We start from the raw sequence: 17,681 nt of genomic DNA, 5'->3' as shown, positions 1-17,681 counted from the left end.
AACATGGAAAAATAAAAATGAGTAACACACTGAAAATCACTAACCGGCTCATTCTGTTTCTCTTTCTCCAGCTTTTCAAGTTCCTCTCCCAAACTCCTGTTTTCTGCAGTGACGGCTTCAAACTGGGCTTCATCCACCCCAAAATGCTGCTCTGCAATGCATATATCAGTTGTTTGGGTTTAATCTCAGTTTGATTGGGTTTAATCTCAGTTTGTTTGGGTTTAATCTCAGTTTCATAGAATCATAGAAACCCTACAGTGCAGGAGGAGGCCATTCGGCCCATCGAGTCTGCACCGACCACAATCCCACCCAGGCCCTACCCCCACATATTTTACCCACTAATCCCTCTAACCTACACATCCCAGGACTCTAAGGGGCAATTTTTTAACCTGGCCAATCAACCTAACCCGCACATCTTTGGACTGTGGGAGGAAACCGGAGCACCCGGAGGAAACCCATGCAGACACGAGGAGAATGTGCAAACTCCACACAGACAGTGACCCGAGCCGGGAATCGAACCCGGAACCTGGAGCTGTGAAGCAGCAGTGCTAACCACTGTGCTACCGTGCCGCCCCTGTTTGGGTTTAATCTCAGTCTGTTTGGGTTTAATCTCAGTCTGTTTGGGTTTAATCTCAGTCTGTTTGGGTTTAATCTCAGTCTGTTTGGGTTTAATCTCAGTCTGTTTGGGTTTAATCTCAGTCTGTTTGGGTTTAATCTCAGTCTGTTTGGGTTTAATCTCAGTCTGTTTGGGTTTAATCTCAGTCTGTTTGGGTTTAATCTCAGTCTGTTTGGGTTTAATCTCAGTCTGTTTGGGTTTAATCTCAGTCTGTTTGGGTTTAATCTCAGTCTGTTTGGGTTTAATCTCAGTCTGTTTGGGTTTAATCTCAGTCTGTTTGGGTTTAATCTCAGTCTGTTTGGGTTTAATCTCAGTCTGTTTGGGTTTAATCTCAGTCTGTTTGGGTTTAATCTCAGTCTGTTTGGGTTTAATCTCAGTCTGTTTGGGTTTAATCTCAGTCTGTTTGGGTTTAATCTCAGTCTGTTTGGGTTTAATCTCAGTCTGTTTGGGTTTAATCTCAGTCTGTTTGGGTTTAATCTCAGTCTGTTTGGGTTTAATCTCAGTCTGTTTGGGTTTAATCTCAGTCTGTTTGGGTTTAATCTCAGTCTGTTTGGGTTTAATCTCAGTCTGTTTGGGTTTAATCTCAGTCTGTTTGGGTTTAATCTCAGTCTGTTTGGGTTTAATCTCAGTCTGTTTGGGTTTAATCTCAGTCTGTTTGGGTTTAATCTCAGTCTGTTTGGGTTTAATCTCAGTCTGTTTGGGTTTAATCTCAGTCTGTTTGGGTTTAATCTCAGTCTGTTTGGGTTTAATCTCAGTCTGTTTGGGTTTAATCTCAGTCTGTTTGGGTTTAATCTCAGTCTGTTTGGGTTTAATCTCAGTCTGTTTGGGTTTAATCTCAGTCTGTTTGGGTTTAATCTCAGTCTGTTTGGGTTTAATCTCAGTCTGTTTGGGTTTAATCTCAGTCTGTTTGGGTTTAATCTCAGTCGGTTTGGGTTTAATCTCTGTTGTTTGGGTTTACTCTGTTGTTTGGGTTTAATCTCAGTTAAGAGTCTCCCACCCTCCCCCCTCCTCGAACCTAAAAAAAAGGACTCGGAGTGAGAGCAGGTAAGCTTTTTTTTTCTCTATTTCGTTTCTTATTAAGGGAAGTTAGCAGGGATGTCAGTGCAGGCAGTGCAATGTTCCTCCTGTGGGATGTTTGAGGTGAGGGACACCAGTCGTGTCCCAGCTGAGTCCACCTGCAGGAAGTGCATCCAATTCCAGCTCCTTGAAGACCGTGTTAGGGATCTGGAGCTGGATGGACTTCAGATCATTCGGGAGGCAGAGGTGGTCATCGACAGAAGCTTCAGGGATGTAGTTACTCCGAAGAATGAAGATAGATGGGTGACGGTGAGAGGGGCTGGGAGGAAGCAGTCAGTACAGGGATCCCCTGTGGTCGTTCCCCTCGGCAACAAGTATACCACTTTGGATACTGTTGGGGGGGGGGGGGGGGGGGGGGGGGGGGACCTACCAGTGGTAATCCACGGTGACCGGATCTCCAGCACAGAGTCCGTACCTGTGGCTCAGAAGGGAAGGGGGCAGAGCAGGAGAGCAATAGTTATTGGGGACACGACAATTAGAGGGATAGATAGGAGGTTCTGTGGCAGCGAAAGAGACTCACGGATGGTATGTTGCCTCCCGGGTGCCAGGGTCCGTGACGTCTCGGACTGTGTCTTCAGGATCCTTAAGGGGGAGGGGGAACAGTCACAAGTCGTGGTACACATCGGTACCAATGACATAGGTAAGAGAAGGGATGGGGATTTAAAACAGGAATTTAGGGAGCTAGGGTGGAAGCTGAGAGCCAAGACAAACCATGTTGTCATCTCTGGTTTGTTGCCGGTGCCACGTGTTAGCGAGTTGAGGAACAGGGAGAGTGCAGATAAACAGGTGGCTGCAGGGATGGTGTAGGAGGGAGGGTTTCAGATACATGGATAATTGGAGCACATTCTGGAGGAGGTGGGACCTGTACAAACAGGTCGGTTTGCACCTGAACCAGAGGGGCACCAATATCCTGGGAGGGAAATTTGCTACGGCTCTTCAGGGGGGTTTAAACTAATTTGTCAGAGGGATGGGAAAACGAGCTGTAGTCCAGAAGCCAGTGTTGAGTGTAGTGAGGTACTGAGGAGGGTATCAAGGTCGCAGGAGTGTACCAGCAGACAGGAAGGTGGGTTGAGGTGTGTCTACTTCAATGCAAGGAGCATCCGGAATAAGGCAGGTGAACTTGGAGCGTGGATTGGTACTTGGGACTACAATGTTGTGACCATTACGGAGACATGGTTAGAACAGGGACAGGAATGGTTGTTGGAAGTTCTCGGGTATAGATGTTTCAGTAAGAGTAGGGAAGGTAGTAAAAGAGGTGGAGGAGTAGCATTGTTAATCAAGGATAGTTTAACGGCTGCTGAAAGGCAGTTCGAGGGGTATCTGCCTACTGAGGTAATATGGGCTGAAGTTAGAAATAGGACAGGAGCGGTCACATTGTTGGGGGTTTTCTATAGGCCCCCAAATAGTAAGAGAGATGTGGAGGAAGAAATTGCAAAGCAGATTATGGATAGGTGTGGAGGTCACAGGGTAGTTGTCATGGGTGACTTTAACTTTCCAAACATTGATTGGAACCTTTATAGGTTGAATAGTTCGGATGGGGCAGTTTTTGTACAGTGTGTGCAGGAGGGTTTCCTGACACAATATGTGGATAGGCCGACAAGACGTGGGGCCACATTGGACTTGATACTGGGTAATGAACCGGGCCAAGTGTTAGATTTAGTTGTGGGAGAGCACTTTGGAGATAGTGACCACAATTCGGGGTCTTTCATTATTGCAATGGAGAGGGATAGGGCCATACGGCAGGGCAAGGTTTATAATTGGGGGAGGGGTAATTATGATGCGATTAGGCAAGAATTAGGGAGCATAAGATGGGAACAGAAACTGTCAGGGAAAGACACGAATGAAAAGTGGAGCTTGTTCAAGGAACAAATACTGCGTGTCCTCGATAGGCATGTCCCTGTCAGGCAGGGAGGAAATGGCCGAGTGAGGGAACCATGGTTCACAAAAGAGGTTGAATGTCTTGTCAAGAGGAAAAAGGAAGCGTATGTAAGGATGAGAAAACAAAGTTCAGTTGGGTCGCTTGAGGGTTACAAGGTAGCAAGGAATGAGCTAAAAAAAAGGGCATAGGAGAGCAAGGAGGGGGCATGAGAAGTCCTTGGCGGGTCGGATCAAGAAAAGCCCCAACGCTTTTTACTCTTATGTGAGAAATAAAAGAATGACCAGGGCGAGGTGAGGGCCGGTCAAGGATAGTAGTGGGAACTTGTGCATGGAGTCAGAAGAGATAGGAGAGGCGATGAATGAATACTTTTCTTCAGTGTTCACCAAGGAGAGGGGCCATGTTTTTGAGGATGAGTGTACAGGCTGATAGGCTGGAGGAGGTAGATGTTCTGAGGGAAGGTGTATTAGCAATTTTGAAAAACCTGAGGGTCGATAAGTCCCCTGGGCCAGATGGGATATATCCTAGGATTCCTTGGGAGGCAAGGGATGAGATTGCAGAGCCTTTGGCTTTGATCTTTGGGTCCTCACTGTCCACGGGGATAGTGCCAGAGGACTGCAGAGTGGCGAATGTTGTTCCTCTGTTCCAGAAAGGAAATAGGAATGACCCTGGTAATTATAGGCTGGTTAGTCTTACTTCGGTGTTCGGTAAGTTAATGGAAAAGGTCCTGAGGGATAGGATTTATGACCATTTGGAAAGATGCAGCTTAATTCGTGATAGCACGGATTCGTGAAGGGCAAGTCTTGGATCACAAATTTGATTGAATTCTTTGAGGAGGTAACTAAGTGAAGGTAGAGATGAAGGTAGATGAAGGGAGAGCAGTTGATGTCGTATACATGGATTTTAGTAAGGCATTTGATAAGGTTCCCCATGGTAGGCTCATGAAGAAAGTCAGGAGGTGTGGGATAGAGGGAAATTTGGCCGATTGGATCAGTAACTGGCTATCTCATAGAAGACAGAGGGTGGTGGTGGATGGAAAATTTTCAGACTGGAGACCAGTTGCCAGCGGTGTACCACAGGGATCAGTGCTGGGTCCTCTGCTATTTGTGATTTTTATCAATGACTTGGAGGAGGGGGCTGAAGGGTGGTTCAGTAAATTTGCTGATCACACCAAGATTGGTGGAGCAGTGGATGAGGTGGAGGGCTGTTGTAGGCTGCAAAGAGACATTGATAGGATGCAGAGCTGGGCCGAAAAATGGCAGATGGATTTTAACACTGATGAGTGCGAGGTGATTCATTTTGGTAGGACAAATTTGAATGCGGATTACAGGGTCAACGGCAGGGTTCTGAGGAATGTGGAGGAACAGAGAGATCTTGGGGTTCATATCCACAGATCTCTAAAGGTTGCCACTCAAGTGGATAGAGCCGTGAAGAAGGCCGATAGTGTGTTAGCGTTTTTTGAGTTTAAGAGCCGTGGGGTTATGCTGCAACTGTACAGGACCTTGGTGAGACCACATATGGAATATTGTGTGCAGTTCTGGTCACCTCACTATAAGAAGGATGTGCAAGCATTGGAGAGAGTGCAGAGGAGATTTACCAGGATGCTGCCTGGTTTGGAGGGTAGGTCTTATGAGGAAAGGTTGAGGGAGCTAGGGCTTTTCTCTTTAGAGCGGAGGAGGATGAGAGGCGACTTAATAGAGGTTTATAAGATAAGGGGGATAGATAAAGTGGACGTTCAGAGACTATTTCCTCGGGTGAATGTAGCTGTTTCTCGAGGGCATAACTATAAGGTTCATGGTGGGAGATATAGGAAGGATATCAGAGGTAGGTTCTTTACGCAGAGAGTGGTTGGGGTGTGGAATGGACTGCCTGCTGCGATAGTGGAGTCAGACACTTTAGGAACATTTAAGCGGTTATTGGATAGGCACATGGAGCACACCAGGATGATAGTGAGTGGGATAGCTTGATCTTGGTTTCAGACAAAGCTCGGCACAACATCGAGGGCCGAAGGGCCTGTACTGTGCTGCACTGTTCTATGTTCTATAATGTTGGTATGTTTCAATAAATCCTGACGGTTTAAGCTAGAAACCTCAATTATTGTTAGTTAAAATCCCATTTCAAAGCAACAATTACAAAAAACGCATCTTATTTTCATTTTCAAGAATGCCAGCCAAACTATACTCGAGTGTATTCCTCCTGCACTCAAATAAAAGGATTGCATTAAGAATCATAGAATCCCTACATTACACAAGGAGGCCATCTGGCCCATCGAGTCTGTGCCGATCACAATCTCACCCAAGCCCTATTCTGGTAACCCCAAGAATTTACCCTGCTAATCCCCGTGACACTAAGGGTCAATTTAGCATGGCCAATCAACCCAACCCGCACACATCTTTGGACTTGAGGGGGGAAACCGGAGCACCCGGAGGAAGCCCATGCAGAAACGGGGAGAACGTGCAAACTCCACACAATGACCCGTGGCCAGAATTGAACCTGGGACCCTTGCGCTGTGAGGCAGCAGTGCTAACCACTGTGCTGCCCACATGTCGGAACATTTCAAAGAATCAATCAACATTAAAGGATGTTTGTGTCGAAAAATATTTATACTTTATGTTGCTAGGTAAAAGCTCTTCCCTTTTAAATGCATATAAATGTTATTTCTCTATTGGTTATATTGAGTTTGGAGAAACTTGGTTTGTTCTTACTGGAACGACGGAGGTTGAGGGGCGACCTGATAGAAGTCTAAGATTATGAGGGGCATGGACAGAGTGGATAGTCAGAAGCTTTTTCCCAGGGTGGAAGTGTCAATTGCCAGGGGGCATAGGTTTAAGGTGTGAGGGGCAAAGTTTAAAGATGTACGAGGCAGGCTTTTTTTAAAAAAAGAGGGTGGTGGGTGCCTGGAACTCGCTGCTGGGGGAGGTAGTGGAAGCAGGTACGATAGTGACTTTTAAGGGGCGTCTTGACAAATACATAAATAGGATCAGAATAGAGGAATATGGTCCCCAGAAGGGTAGGGGGTTTTAGTTCAATTGGGCAGCATGGTCGACGCAGGCTTGGAGAGCCGAAGGGCCTGTTCCTGTGCTGTAATTTTCTTTGTTCTTTTGTTGTCAAAAATTGTGAAGGTTACTGAGGTGCCATGCTGGCATTTCTAGGCAGACCGGTACTCTCAGTGCAATTAGCTTTTGGTAAACATGTTTCCATTTCCTTTAAAAATATACGTTGCAGTGGCAACACTTCATTTTAAAAACACAGGTCAATGGCCTTGCAAAAATCTGCTTAAAGTTGTTTCAACTCTGATCAAAGAACAAAGAACAAAGAACAGTACAGCACAGGAAACAGGCCCTTCGGCCCTCCAAGCCTGTGCCGCTCCTTGGTCCGACTAGACCAATCGTTTGTATCCCTCCATTCCCAGGCTGCTCATGTGACTATCCAGGTAAGTCTTAAACGATGTCAGCGTGCCTGCCTCCACCACCCTACTTGGCAGCGCATTCCAGGCCCCCACCACCCTCTGTGTAAAAAACGTCCCTCTGATGTCTGAGTTACACTTCGCCCCTCTCAGCTTGAGCACGTGACCCCTCGTGATCGTCACCTCCGACCTGGGAAAAAGCTTCCCACTGTTCACCCTATCTATCCATCTATCTATCTGGGCGGCATGGTAGCACAATGGTTAGCACTGCTGCTTCACAGCTCCAGGGTCCCGGGTTCGATTCCCGGCTCGGGTCACTGTCTGTGTGGAGTTTGCACATTCTCCTCGTGTTTGCGTGGGTTTCCTCCGGGTGCTCCGGTTTCCTCCCACAGTCCAAAGATGTGCGGGTTAGGTTGATTGGCCAGGTTAAAATTGCCCCGAGATGCGTAGGTTAGAGGGATTAGCGGGTAAAATATGTGGGGGTAGGGCCTGGGTGGGATTGTGGTCGGTGCAGACTCGATGGGCCGAATGGCCTCCTTCTGCACTGTAGGGTTTCTATGATTCTATACCCTTCATAATCTTATACACCTCTATTAGATCTCCCCTCATTCTCCGTCTTTCCAAGGAGAACAACCCCAGTCTACCCAATCTCTCCTCATAGCTAAGACCCTCCATACCAGGCAACATCCTGGTAAACCTTCTCTGCACTCTCTCTAACGCCTCCACGTCCTTCTGGTAGTGCGGCGACCAGAACTGGACGCAGTACTCCAAATGTGGCCTAACCAGAGTTCTATACAGCTGCATCATCAGATTCCAGCTTTTATACTCTATACCCCGTCCTATAAAGGCAAGCATACCATATGCCTTCTTCACCACCTTCTCCACCTGTGTTGCCACCTTCAAGGATTTGTGGACTTGCACACCTGGGTCCCTCTGTGTTTCTATACTCCTGATGACTCTGCCATTTATTGTACAACTCCTCCCTACATTATTTCTTCCAAAATGCATCACTTCGCATTTATCCGGATTAAACTCCATCTGCCACCTCTCCGCCCAATTTTCCAGCCGATTTGTATCCTGCTGTATGGCCCGACAATGCTCTTCGCTATCCGCAAGTCCAGCCATCTTCGTGTCATCCGCAAACTTGCTGATTACACCAGTTACACCTTCTTCCAAATCATTTATATATATCACAAATAGCAGAGGTCCCAGTACAGAGCCCTGCAGAACACCACTGGTCACAGACCTCCAGCCGGAAAAAGACCCTTCGACCACTACCCTCTGTCTCCTATGGCCAAGCCAGTTCTCCACCCATCTAGCCACTTCTCCTTGTATCCCATGAGCCTTAACCTTCTTAACCAACCTGCCATGTGGGACTTTGTCAAATGCCTTACTAAAATCAGGAAGAGGTGCAGAGCTAGGGAGTATAGGATGGAACTTCAAAAGGGCACAAACAAGTTAATGAAATTGCAGACAGCTGGCAGGTGAGGTTCAACGCAAAGAAATGTGGTATGATGAATTTTGGTAGGAGGAACATGAGGGGACGATACAAACTAAAGGGTTCAACTGGGTGCATGTGTGTGAGAGTCATTGAAGGTGGCAGGACAAGTTGAGAGTGGTTAATAAAGCATACAGTATTCTAGGCCTTATTAATAGGGGAACAGAGTAAAAAGCAAGGGGATTATTTTGAACTTGTATAAGACACTCGTTCGGCTTCAGCTGGTGTGTTGCATCCAGTTCTGGCTGCCACATCAAGGCATTCAAGAAAGTGCAGAAAAGTTTCACGAAAATAGTTCCAGAGCAGAGGAACTGGTAGTGAAGACTCGTGAAGGCTGTCACGACACACGACAACACAGAATCTCTGAGCAGAAACTGATAGCCAAGTTCCGCACATGAGGATGGCCTCAACCGGGATCTTGGGTTCATGTCACACTATCTGTAACCCCCACAACTTGCATGGGCTTGCAAAATGTCACTAACTGTCCTGGCTGGAGACAATACACATCTCTTTAATCTGTGCTTAACCCTCTCTCCACTCACATTGTCTGTACCTTTAAGACTTGATTACCTGTAAAGACTCGCATTCCAACCATTATTTTGTAAATTGAGTTTGTGTCTTCATATGCCCTGTTTGTGAACAGAACTCCCAGTCACCTGATGAAGTTGCAGTGCTCTGAAAGCTTGTGGCTTGTGCTACCAAATAAACCTATTGGATTTTAACCTGGTGTTGTGAGACTTCTTACTGTGCTTACCCCAATCCAACGCTGGCATCTCCACATCACTGTTACAATATTCCAGTGAAGCCGAATGCAAGCTGGAGGAACAACAGCTCATCTTTCAATTTGGCATTTTATAGCCTCTGACTCAACATTGAGATTCAACAACTTCAGGTTATGAACTCTGTTCCCCCATTTGGAATTACCCCGTAAACCCCCATTGCCATTCTATATTTTTCTCGTGTTTTTGCTTTCAGATGCTAATTGCACCAGGCGGCACGGTAGCACAGTGGTTAGCACTGCTGCCTCACAGCGCCAGGGACCCAGGTTCCATTCCCGGTTTGGGTCACTGTCTGTGTGGAGTTTGTACATTCTCCCCGTGTTTGCATGGGTTTCCTCCGGGTGCTCCGGTTTCCTCCCACAGTCCAAAGAAATGCGGGTTAAGTTGATTGGCCATGGTAAATTGCCCCTTAGTGTCAGGGGGACTCGCTAGGGTAAATGCATGGGATTATGGGGATAGGGCCTGGGTGGGATTGCGGTCGGTGCAGACTTGTTGGGCTGAATGGCCTCCTCCTGCACTGTAGGATTCTATGAGATAACACTGACTCTTTTTTCTGCTACTTTGTTTTCAGACGATGCTGGTGTGAGGGACTAAGATCTCACCTCATATTTTTAATGAAATATATAATATGCTCATTGCTATCTCTAAAAATTTAAAACTGGATGAAGGTTTAAAATGGTTAAATCTATGTCTGCCTGTGACCCTCAAACAAAAGCTACCTCCAGCTTGTGGAACCAGCAAAATTGCCTTGTGGCTCGAACCATAGAATCCCTATAGTGCAGGAGGTCATTCGGCCCATTGAGTCTGCACCAACTCTCTGAAAGGGCATCCCACCCAGTCGTCCCATAATGTCTTGCATCTGTACCTTTGCCCACAAGACAGATTCATTTCTGAATGCCTACCTCATTGTGTGAAGTCAAAACCACCGGAGAAGTGAATTATACCATTATACCAGGGACCCAGATTCAATTCTGGCCTCAGGTCACCGTGCAGACATTCTTCCCATGTCTGCGTGTGTTTCCTCTGAGTGCTCTGGTTTCCTCCTACACTCCAAAGATGTGCAGGTTAGCTGGATTTGCTATGCTACATTGCCACTTAGTATCAGGGGGATTAGCAGGTTAAATATGTGGGGTTACGGGGATAGGGCCTAGGTCAGATTGTTAGTACAGGCTTGAATGGGCCAAATGGCCGCCTCCTGTACTGTAGGGATGCCATGATTTTTGGCCTGCTGATCTCAGTGAAGAAATACCGCATTGCACTTTGATTCTGCATTCTAGAACCCACATGAAACAATATTTATTTTCTCTGTGGTCTCTGAACTGTAAAATTCCTATCCTTTACCCTCTTTTACTGTATTAACCACAGGAGACTATGTTGCCACCCATCTCCTGAGCTTTGAGTGTGTGTAAATAATTTGAGTTCATTCGATCTCAGGTTTGCTGTGGGGTTATTAATAAAAAAATGGGATCACAGCAAAACTGAGGAGTTGGAAAATACTTATAATGGGGAAGCAAATAAAAGACTTTTTACAGACGGGTGACGAGAGGAAAAATTTGTGCTCTTTAAATTAGCCCCCCACCTACCTGTAAAAGCTGACCTTTATTGTTCTGCTATTAACGCCTACTCTAGACCACAGCTTGTCTTTAGTACCACTCCCTTTGTCTTGTGTTCCATAACATTTGTCTCTTAATCTCTCCTGCCTGCCAACCCATTCCTGACCTTCTCTATTGCTCGATCTGCCCTCTTTTCAACAGCATAAAACTCATCACTTTGTCCCTCTCTTCAGTTCTCAAGCATCTTTTTGAATCAAAATGTTAATTGTTTCTCTCTACAGATGCTGTCAGATCTGAGTTTACCACGTTTTGCTGTTTTTATTACAGATTTAAAGTAATTGGCAAAAGGAGCAAAAGCCAAATGAGAAAAACTATTTTCACGCAGAGTGTGGTTAAGGTCTGGAATTCATTGCCCAATGTGGAGACAGGTCCAATAAAGCATTCAAAAGGGAATTAGATTATTCAAAAGGAAGAATGTGCAGGGTTATGGGGAGAAGGAAGGAGAATGGCACTCAGAGTTGATGTTTCCAAGAGCTGGTGCAGAAACAATGCCAGACAGCCTCTTTCTGTACTGCAACAACTCTGTCAATTCCACATAGGTATCAGATGCAAACTTCTGGATCCACTCTTCCAGTTGGTGCACTTTGCAGACAAGGATGAGACAAGTTCTGTTGGAAAATCACCAAGTCATACTCACTCAGCAAAGTCAAGTTCTCCAAGTTCAAGTCTTCATAGTCGTCTATGCCAGAAAGGTAACGTGAATAACACTTACTCGTGTAGTCAATGAAGAGCTAGAAAATGAGTAAACAAGAGTTACAAATACATTTCAGTCTCTTTGGAAAATATTCACTCCGGAAAAGTGAAAGAGTAAGAAAAATACAAAATTTCTCATTAATCCCCCAGAACAAAGTATTTTAACAACTTGTATCTAATGCCTTTGATGTAATCAACTGACACAAGGAACTTCACTGCAGCATTTGGCACTGAACCACATAAGGAAACATTAGGTTAGAGACCAAAAGCATAGCCCAAGAGATGGGCCTTAAGGAGGGTTTTGAAAGAGGAAAGTATGAATGGAATTCCAGAGATCAGGGTCCAGGCAGCTGAAGGTGAAGCAATTAAAGTTGGGATGTTCAAGAGGCCCGCATTTGATAAGCGCTGATTTTGAAGGGCCATGGAGCTTAAGGAGATGGGTAGCGGTTGGAGGGCTTTGAAGACAAGAATGAGAATTTTAAAATCAAGACTTTGCTTGACCCAGTAGAATGGATTAATTTCAGATTATTACGAGGAAAAGGGATTGAGCAAGTAGCTAGAAGTTCAGAACTGGGACCAAAAAAATGGTTTAAATCTTCCCAGTATCTAACTGGCAGAAATTTCTATTGATCCAGCGTTGGACATCAATGAGCAGTGTGACAATTTAAATATAGTGGAGTCGTCGAGAGAAGGTAGTGCTGGGTGTTGTCAGCTGTGAAAAGCTGGTTTTCCATCTTATTCTTTCAAGTCTGCATCCTTTGGAATTAAGGAAGTAGAGATGAGGGCTGTACTGAAGGAACAGCCAGGGCAAGAGAGAGTAAGAATTTTATTGGGGCCTAGGACATAATAGATGGAGGTGAAGGTGTGGGTGAGCAAGCGGAAATATAATGGAAAATACAGGACCAAAGGCGAGACAGTTGGAATTTTGAAACTGCAGTTGTAAGTAAATTGCATGTTAAGTTGATTTAAGCCATGTGGTAAAGTACAAAACAAGACAGATTGTTTCTTTGAGAGTAGGTTTATTGACTGCCTGCAGCATTATAGATTTCTGCCTCGCAGAAAAATTCTGAAGAAGAGCATCTATCTCCACTTGGAGAGGCAAGGCTTGATCAGGGATAGTCAGCATGGCTTCATCAGAGGGAGGTCATGCCTAACAAATTTGATTGAATTTTTTTAGGAGGAGGTGACCAGGTGTGTAGATGAGGATAGTGCAGTTGATGTCATTTATATGGATTCCAGCAGAGGCTTTGACAAGGTCCCACATGGGAGACTTGTAAAGAAGGTAAATGCACATGGAATACAGGATAATTTAATAAAGTGGATTCAAAATTGGCTCAGTTTTAGGAGTCAGAGGGTGATGACAGAAGGCTGCTTTAGTGACTGGAAGCCAGTGTCCAGTGGCGCCCCACAAAGATCTGTGCTGAGTCCCCTATTATTCGTCATTTATATAAATGACATAGATGACTATGTGGGGGGTAGGATTAGTAAGTTTGCAGATGACAAAGATTTGCTGGGTGGTTAATAGTGAGGCCGAGTGCCTTGGACTTCAAGAAGATATAGACGGGATGGTCAAATGGGCAGATAAGTGGCAGATAGAATTTAACCCTGAAAAGTGAGGTGATACACTTTGGAAGGAGTAATTCGACAAGAAAGTATTCAATGGACAGCATGGCACTGTTCTGTGGAACAAAGGGACCTTGGTGTGTTTGTCCATAGATCTGTGAAGGCAGATGGGCATGTTAGTAGGATGGTGAAAAAGGCATACGTGACACTTGCCTTTGTCAATAGAGTAAGAAGTTTAACAACACCAGGTTAAACACCAGGTCAATAGAGGCATAGATTACAAAAACAGGGAGGTTATGTTGGAGTTGCATAGAACTTTGGTGAGGCCACAGCTAGAGTACTGTCTGCAGTTCTGGTCGCCACATCATAGGAAGGATGTGATTGCACTGGACAGGGTACAGAGAAGATTCACCAGGATGTTGCCTGGAATGGAAAATTAAAGAGAGGTTGGATAGGCTTGGGTTTTCGTTGGAGCAGACTGAGGGATGACCTGACTGAAGTGTACAAAGATTGGGGAGCATGGTCAGGGTGCATAGGGAGCAGCTGTTCCCCTTCGTTGAAGGGTCAGTCACAAGGGGACAAGTTCAAGGTGAGGGGCAGGACGTTTTAGGGGGGATATGAGAAAAAACCTTTTTACCCAGAGGATGGTGATGGTCTGGAATGTGCTGCCTCGAAGGGTGGTGGTGGTGGGTTGCCTCACATCCTTTAAAAAGTACCTGATGAACACTTAAGAAAGCAATTAGAAGAGCAAAAAGGGGACAAAAAAAAGGACATGCGAACAAGGGGAAGAGGTTAACCAGGGAAAGAGTAGGGCCCATCAGTGGCCAAGGGGGCAATGTGTTTGAAGTTCAGGACATTGGAAGATTGCTAAATGAATACTTCCCATCGGTTTTCACTCAGGAAAAGGAGAACATAGGTACAGAATTCAGGAAAGGGGACTGCGAGCAACTTGTATAGTTTGACATAGGAAATGAAGAGGTATTGGAGGCTATGGCGGGTTTAAAAATGGACAAATCCCCAGGCTACTGTGGGAGGAGGGGCAGGAAATTGCAGGGGCCCTGACACAAATTTTTAATTCCTCTTTGGCCACAGGACTGGAGGACGGCTAATGTGGTTCCACATTTCAAGAAGGGTGGTAGAGATGAACCAGGAAATTACAGACCAATGAATCTCATGTCAGTGGTAGGGAAACTATGAGAAAATTCTGAAGGAGAGAATTGATCGCCACTTGGAAATACATGGGTTAATTAGGGATAGTCAGCATGGTTTTGTCAGAGGGAGGTCATGCCTAACAAATTTAATAGAATGTTTCCAAAATGTAATCAAGTGTGCGGTTGCAGGAAGTGCAGTTGATGTGGTTTCAATGGATTTTAGCAAAGCCTTTGACAAGGTCCACATTGGAGACTGCTCGAGAAGATTGAAGCACATGGAATTCAGGAAAACCTGGCACGATGGATCTGAAACTGGCTTAGTAATCGGAAAAATGGATGGTGGTCGAAGGCTCTTCGAGTAACTGGAGGCAGGTGTCCAGTGGTATACCACAAGGTTCAGTACTGGGATCCCTTATTATTTGTTATATACATAAATGATGTAGATGATAATGTGGGGGGAATGTTAAGCAAGTTTGCAGATGACACCAAGATTGGGAGGGTGGTTAATAGTGAAGAAGAATGTCGTAAATTACAGAAAGATATAGATGGGTTGGTCAGATGGGCAGAGCAGTGGCAGATGGTATTTAACCTTGATAAGTGAGAGGTGATGCACTTGAGTAACAAGACAAGGAAGTGTTTAATGAATGGCAGGACACTAGGAAGCTCAGAGGAACAGATGGATCTTGGGGTACTTATTCACAGATCCCTGAAATCGGCAGAGCAGGTGAATAGGAAAGTTAAGAACACATATTGCAGAAAGATAGAAAAGAAAGCTATGAGATTGCCAGGCTCTGCTAGGTTTTGTGTCTAATTAACTGAGATGCAGAATTCGCTTTAAATCAATGGTGAGCAAGTTTTTTTTAGTAATTGTAATTAGATGTTTAAAGACACGTGTTATACAATAATTAGTCCACACATATAGAAGTTAAACAAAGGAACATGTTTAACATGTTACAAAGTGCCCTGTGATACTAAACATGAGTTAATTACATTCCATTAAGGTATCTAACTGTTGCACCTTATCAGTAAAAACAAACAACTGATACAAGAGAGAGTTTTAATGGGGCTGCCTTGACAGTTTCTAATCAAAACAGAGTCAAAAAGACATTGTCACAGCTAATAAGAGTGTTACGGTAGGGGACTTAGTGGGAATTGACAAGGACTAATGATAACTAATGAGGTTAGGGCCGGTCAAGGATAGTAGTGGGAACTTATGCATGGAGTCAGAAGAGATAGGAGAGGCGATGAATGAATACTTTTCTTCAGTGTTCACCAAGGAGAGGGGTCATGTTTTTGAGGATGAGTGAGAGATACAGGCTGATAGGCTGGAGGAGGTAGATGTTCTGAGGGAAGGTGTATTCGCAATTTTGAAAAACCCGAGGGTCGATAAGTCCCCTGGGCCAGATGGGATATATCCTAGGATTCTTTGGGAGGCAAGGGATGAGATTGCAGAGCCTTTGGCTTTGATCTTTGGGTCCTCACTGTCCACGGGGATAGTGCCAGAGGATTGGAGAGTGGCAAAAGTTGTTCCTCTGTTCCAGAAAGGAAATAGGAATGACCCTGGTAATTATAGGCCGGTTAGTTTTACTTCAGTGGTCGGTAAGTTAATGGGAAAGGTCCTGAGGGATAGGATTTATGACCATTTGGAAAGATGCAGCTTAATTCGTGATAGTCAGCACGGATTCGTGAAGGGCAAGTCTTGCCTCACAAATTTGATTGAATTCTTTGAGGAGGTAACAAAGTATGTAGATGAAGGTAGAGCAGTTGATGTCGTATACATGGATTTTAGTAAGGCGTTTGATAAGGTTCCCCATGGTAGGCTCATGAAGAAAGTAAGGAGGTGTGGGATAGAGGGAAATTTGGCCGATTGGATCAGTAACTGGCTATCTCATAGAAGACAGAGGGTGGTGGTGGATGGAAAATTTTCAGACTGGAGACCAGTTGCCAGCGGTGTACCACAGGGATCAGTGCTGGGTCCTCTGCTATTTGTGATTTTTATCAACGACTTGGAGGAGGGGGCTGAAGGGTGGGTCAGTAGATTTGCTGATCACACCAAGATTGGTGGAGTAGTGGATGAGGTGGAGGGCTGTTGTAGGCTGCAAAGAGACATTGATAGGATGCAGAGCTGGGCTGAAAAATGGCAGATGGATTTTAACACTGATGAGTGCGAGGTGATTCATTTTGGTAGGACTAATTTGAATGCGGATTACAGGGTCAACTGCAGGGTTCTGAGGAATGTGGAGGAACAGAGAGATCTTGGGGTTCATATCCACAGATCTCTGAAGGTTGCCACTCAAGTGGATAGAGCCGTGAAGGAGGCCTACAGTGTGTTAGCGTTTATTAACAGGGGATTTGAGTTTAAGAGCCGTGGGGTTATGCTGCAACTGTACAGGACCTTGGTGAGACCACATTTGGAATATTGTGTGCAGTTCTGGTCACCTCACAGGGATCTGTTCTGGGACCCTTGCTGTTTGTCATTTTCATAAATGACCTGGATGAGGAAGTGGAGGGATGGGTTGGTAAGTTTGCTGACGACACAAAGGTAGGTGGTGTTGTGGATAGTTTGGAGGGATGTCAGAAGTTGCAGCGAGACATAGATAGAATGCAAGACTGGGCGGAGAAGTGGCAGATGGACTTCAACCCGGATAAGTGTGTGGTGATCCATTTTGGCAGATCCAATGGGCTGAAGCAGCAGTATAATATGAAGGGTACCATTCTTAGCAGTGTAGAGGATCAGAAGGACCTTGGGGTCCGGGTCCATAGGACTCTTAAATCGGCCTCGCAGGTGGAGGATGCGGTCAAGAAGGCGTACGGCGTACTGGCCTTCATTAATCGAGGGATTGAGTTTAGGAGTCGGGAGATAATGCTGCAGCTTTATAGGACCCTGGTTAGACCCCACTTGGAGTACTGCGCGCAGTTCTGGTCACCTCATTACAGGAAAGATGTTGAAGCCATTGAAAGGGTGCAGAGGAGATTTACAAGGATGTTGCCTGGATTGGGGGGCATGCCTTATGAGGATAGGTTGAGGGAGCTTGGTCTCTTCTCCCTGGAGAGACGAAGGATGAGAGGTGACCTGATAGAGGTTTACAAGATGTTGAGAGGTCTGGATAGGGTAGACTCTCAGAGGCTATTTCCAAGGGCTGAAATGGTTGCTACGAGAGGACACAGGTTTAAGGTGCTGGGGGGTAGGTACAGAGGAGATGTCAGGGGTAAGTTTTTCACTCAGAGGGTGGTGGGTGAGTGGAATCGGCTGACGTCGGTGGTGGTGGAGGCAAACTCGTTGGGGTCTTTTAAGAGACTTCTGGATGAGTACATGGGATTTAATGGGATTGAGGGCTATAGATAGGCCTAGAGGTGGGGATGTGATCGGCGCAACTTGTGGGCCGAAGGGCCTGTTTGTGCTGTGGCT

The 17,681-nt window shown here is 45.5% G+C and overlaps 1 protein-coding gene across 3 annotated transcripts in view; it reads right to left on the bottom strand.

Annotated features, from left to right (window-relative positions):
* Window positions 1-17,681, bottom strand: part of LOC144487272 (kinetochore protein NDC80 homolog) — a 128,375-nt gene that overhangs the window by 52,109 nt on the left and 58,585 nt on the right. For all 3 annotated transcript variants that reach the window (XM_078205357.1, XM_078205358.1, XM_078205359.1), the window contains exons 8-9: window positions 11,503-11,596; window positions 45-151 (exon numbers count right to left, since the gene is read on the bottom strand). In XM_078205357.1, the coding sequence (XP_078061483.1) occupies window positions 45-151; window positions 11,503-11,596 (201 nt within the window). The remainder of the gene's footprint in view (window positions 1-44; window positions 152-11,502; window positions 11,597-17,681) is intronic.

This window comes from Mustelus asterias, unplaced genomic scaffold (genome assembly GCF_964213995.1).
Source record: "Mustelus asterias unplaced genomic scaffold, sMusAst1.hap1.1 HAP1_SCAFFOLD_695, whole genome shotgun sequence".
Classification (NCBI taxonomy): Eukaryota; Metazoa; Chordata; class Chondrichthyes; order Carcharhiniformes; family Triakidae; genus Mustelus; species Mustelus asterias.
This window is presented reverse-complemented; position numbering and strand designations above follow the sequence as displayed.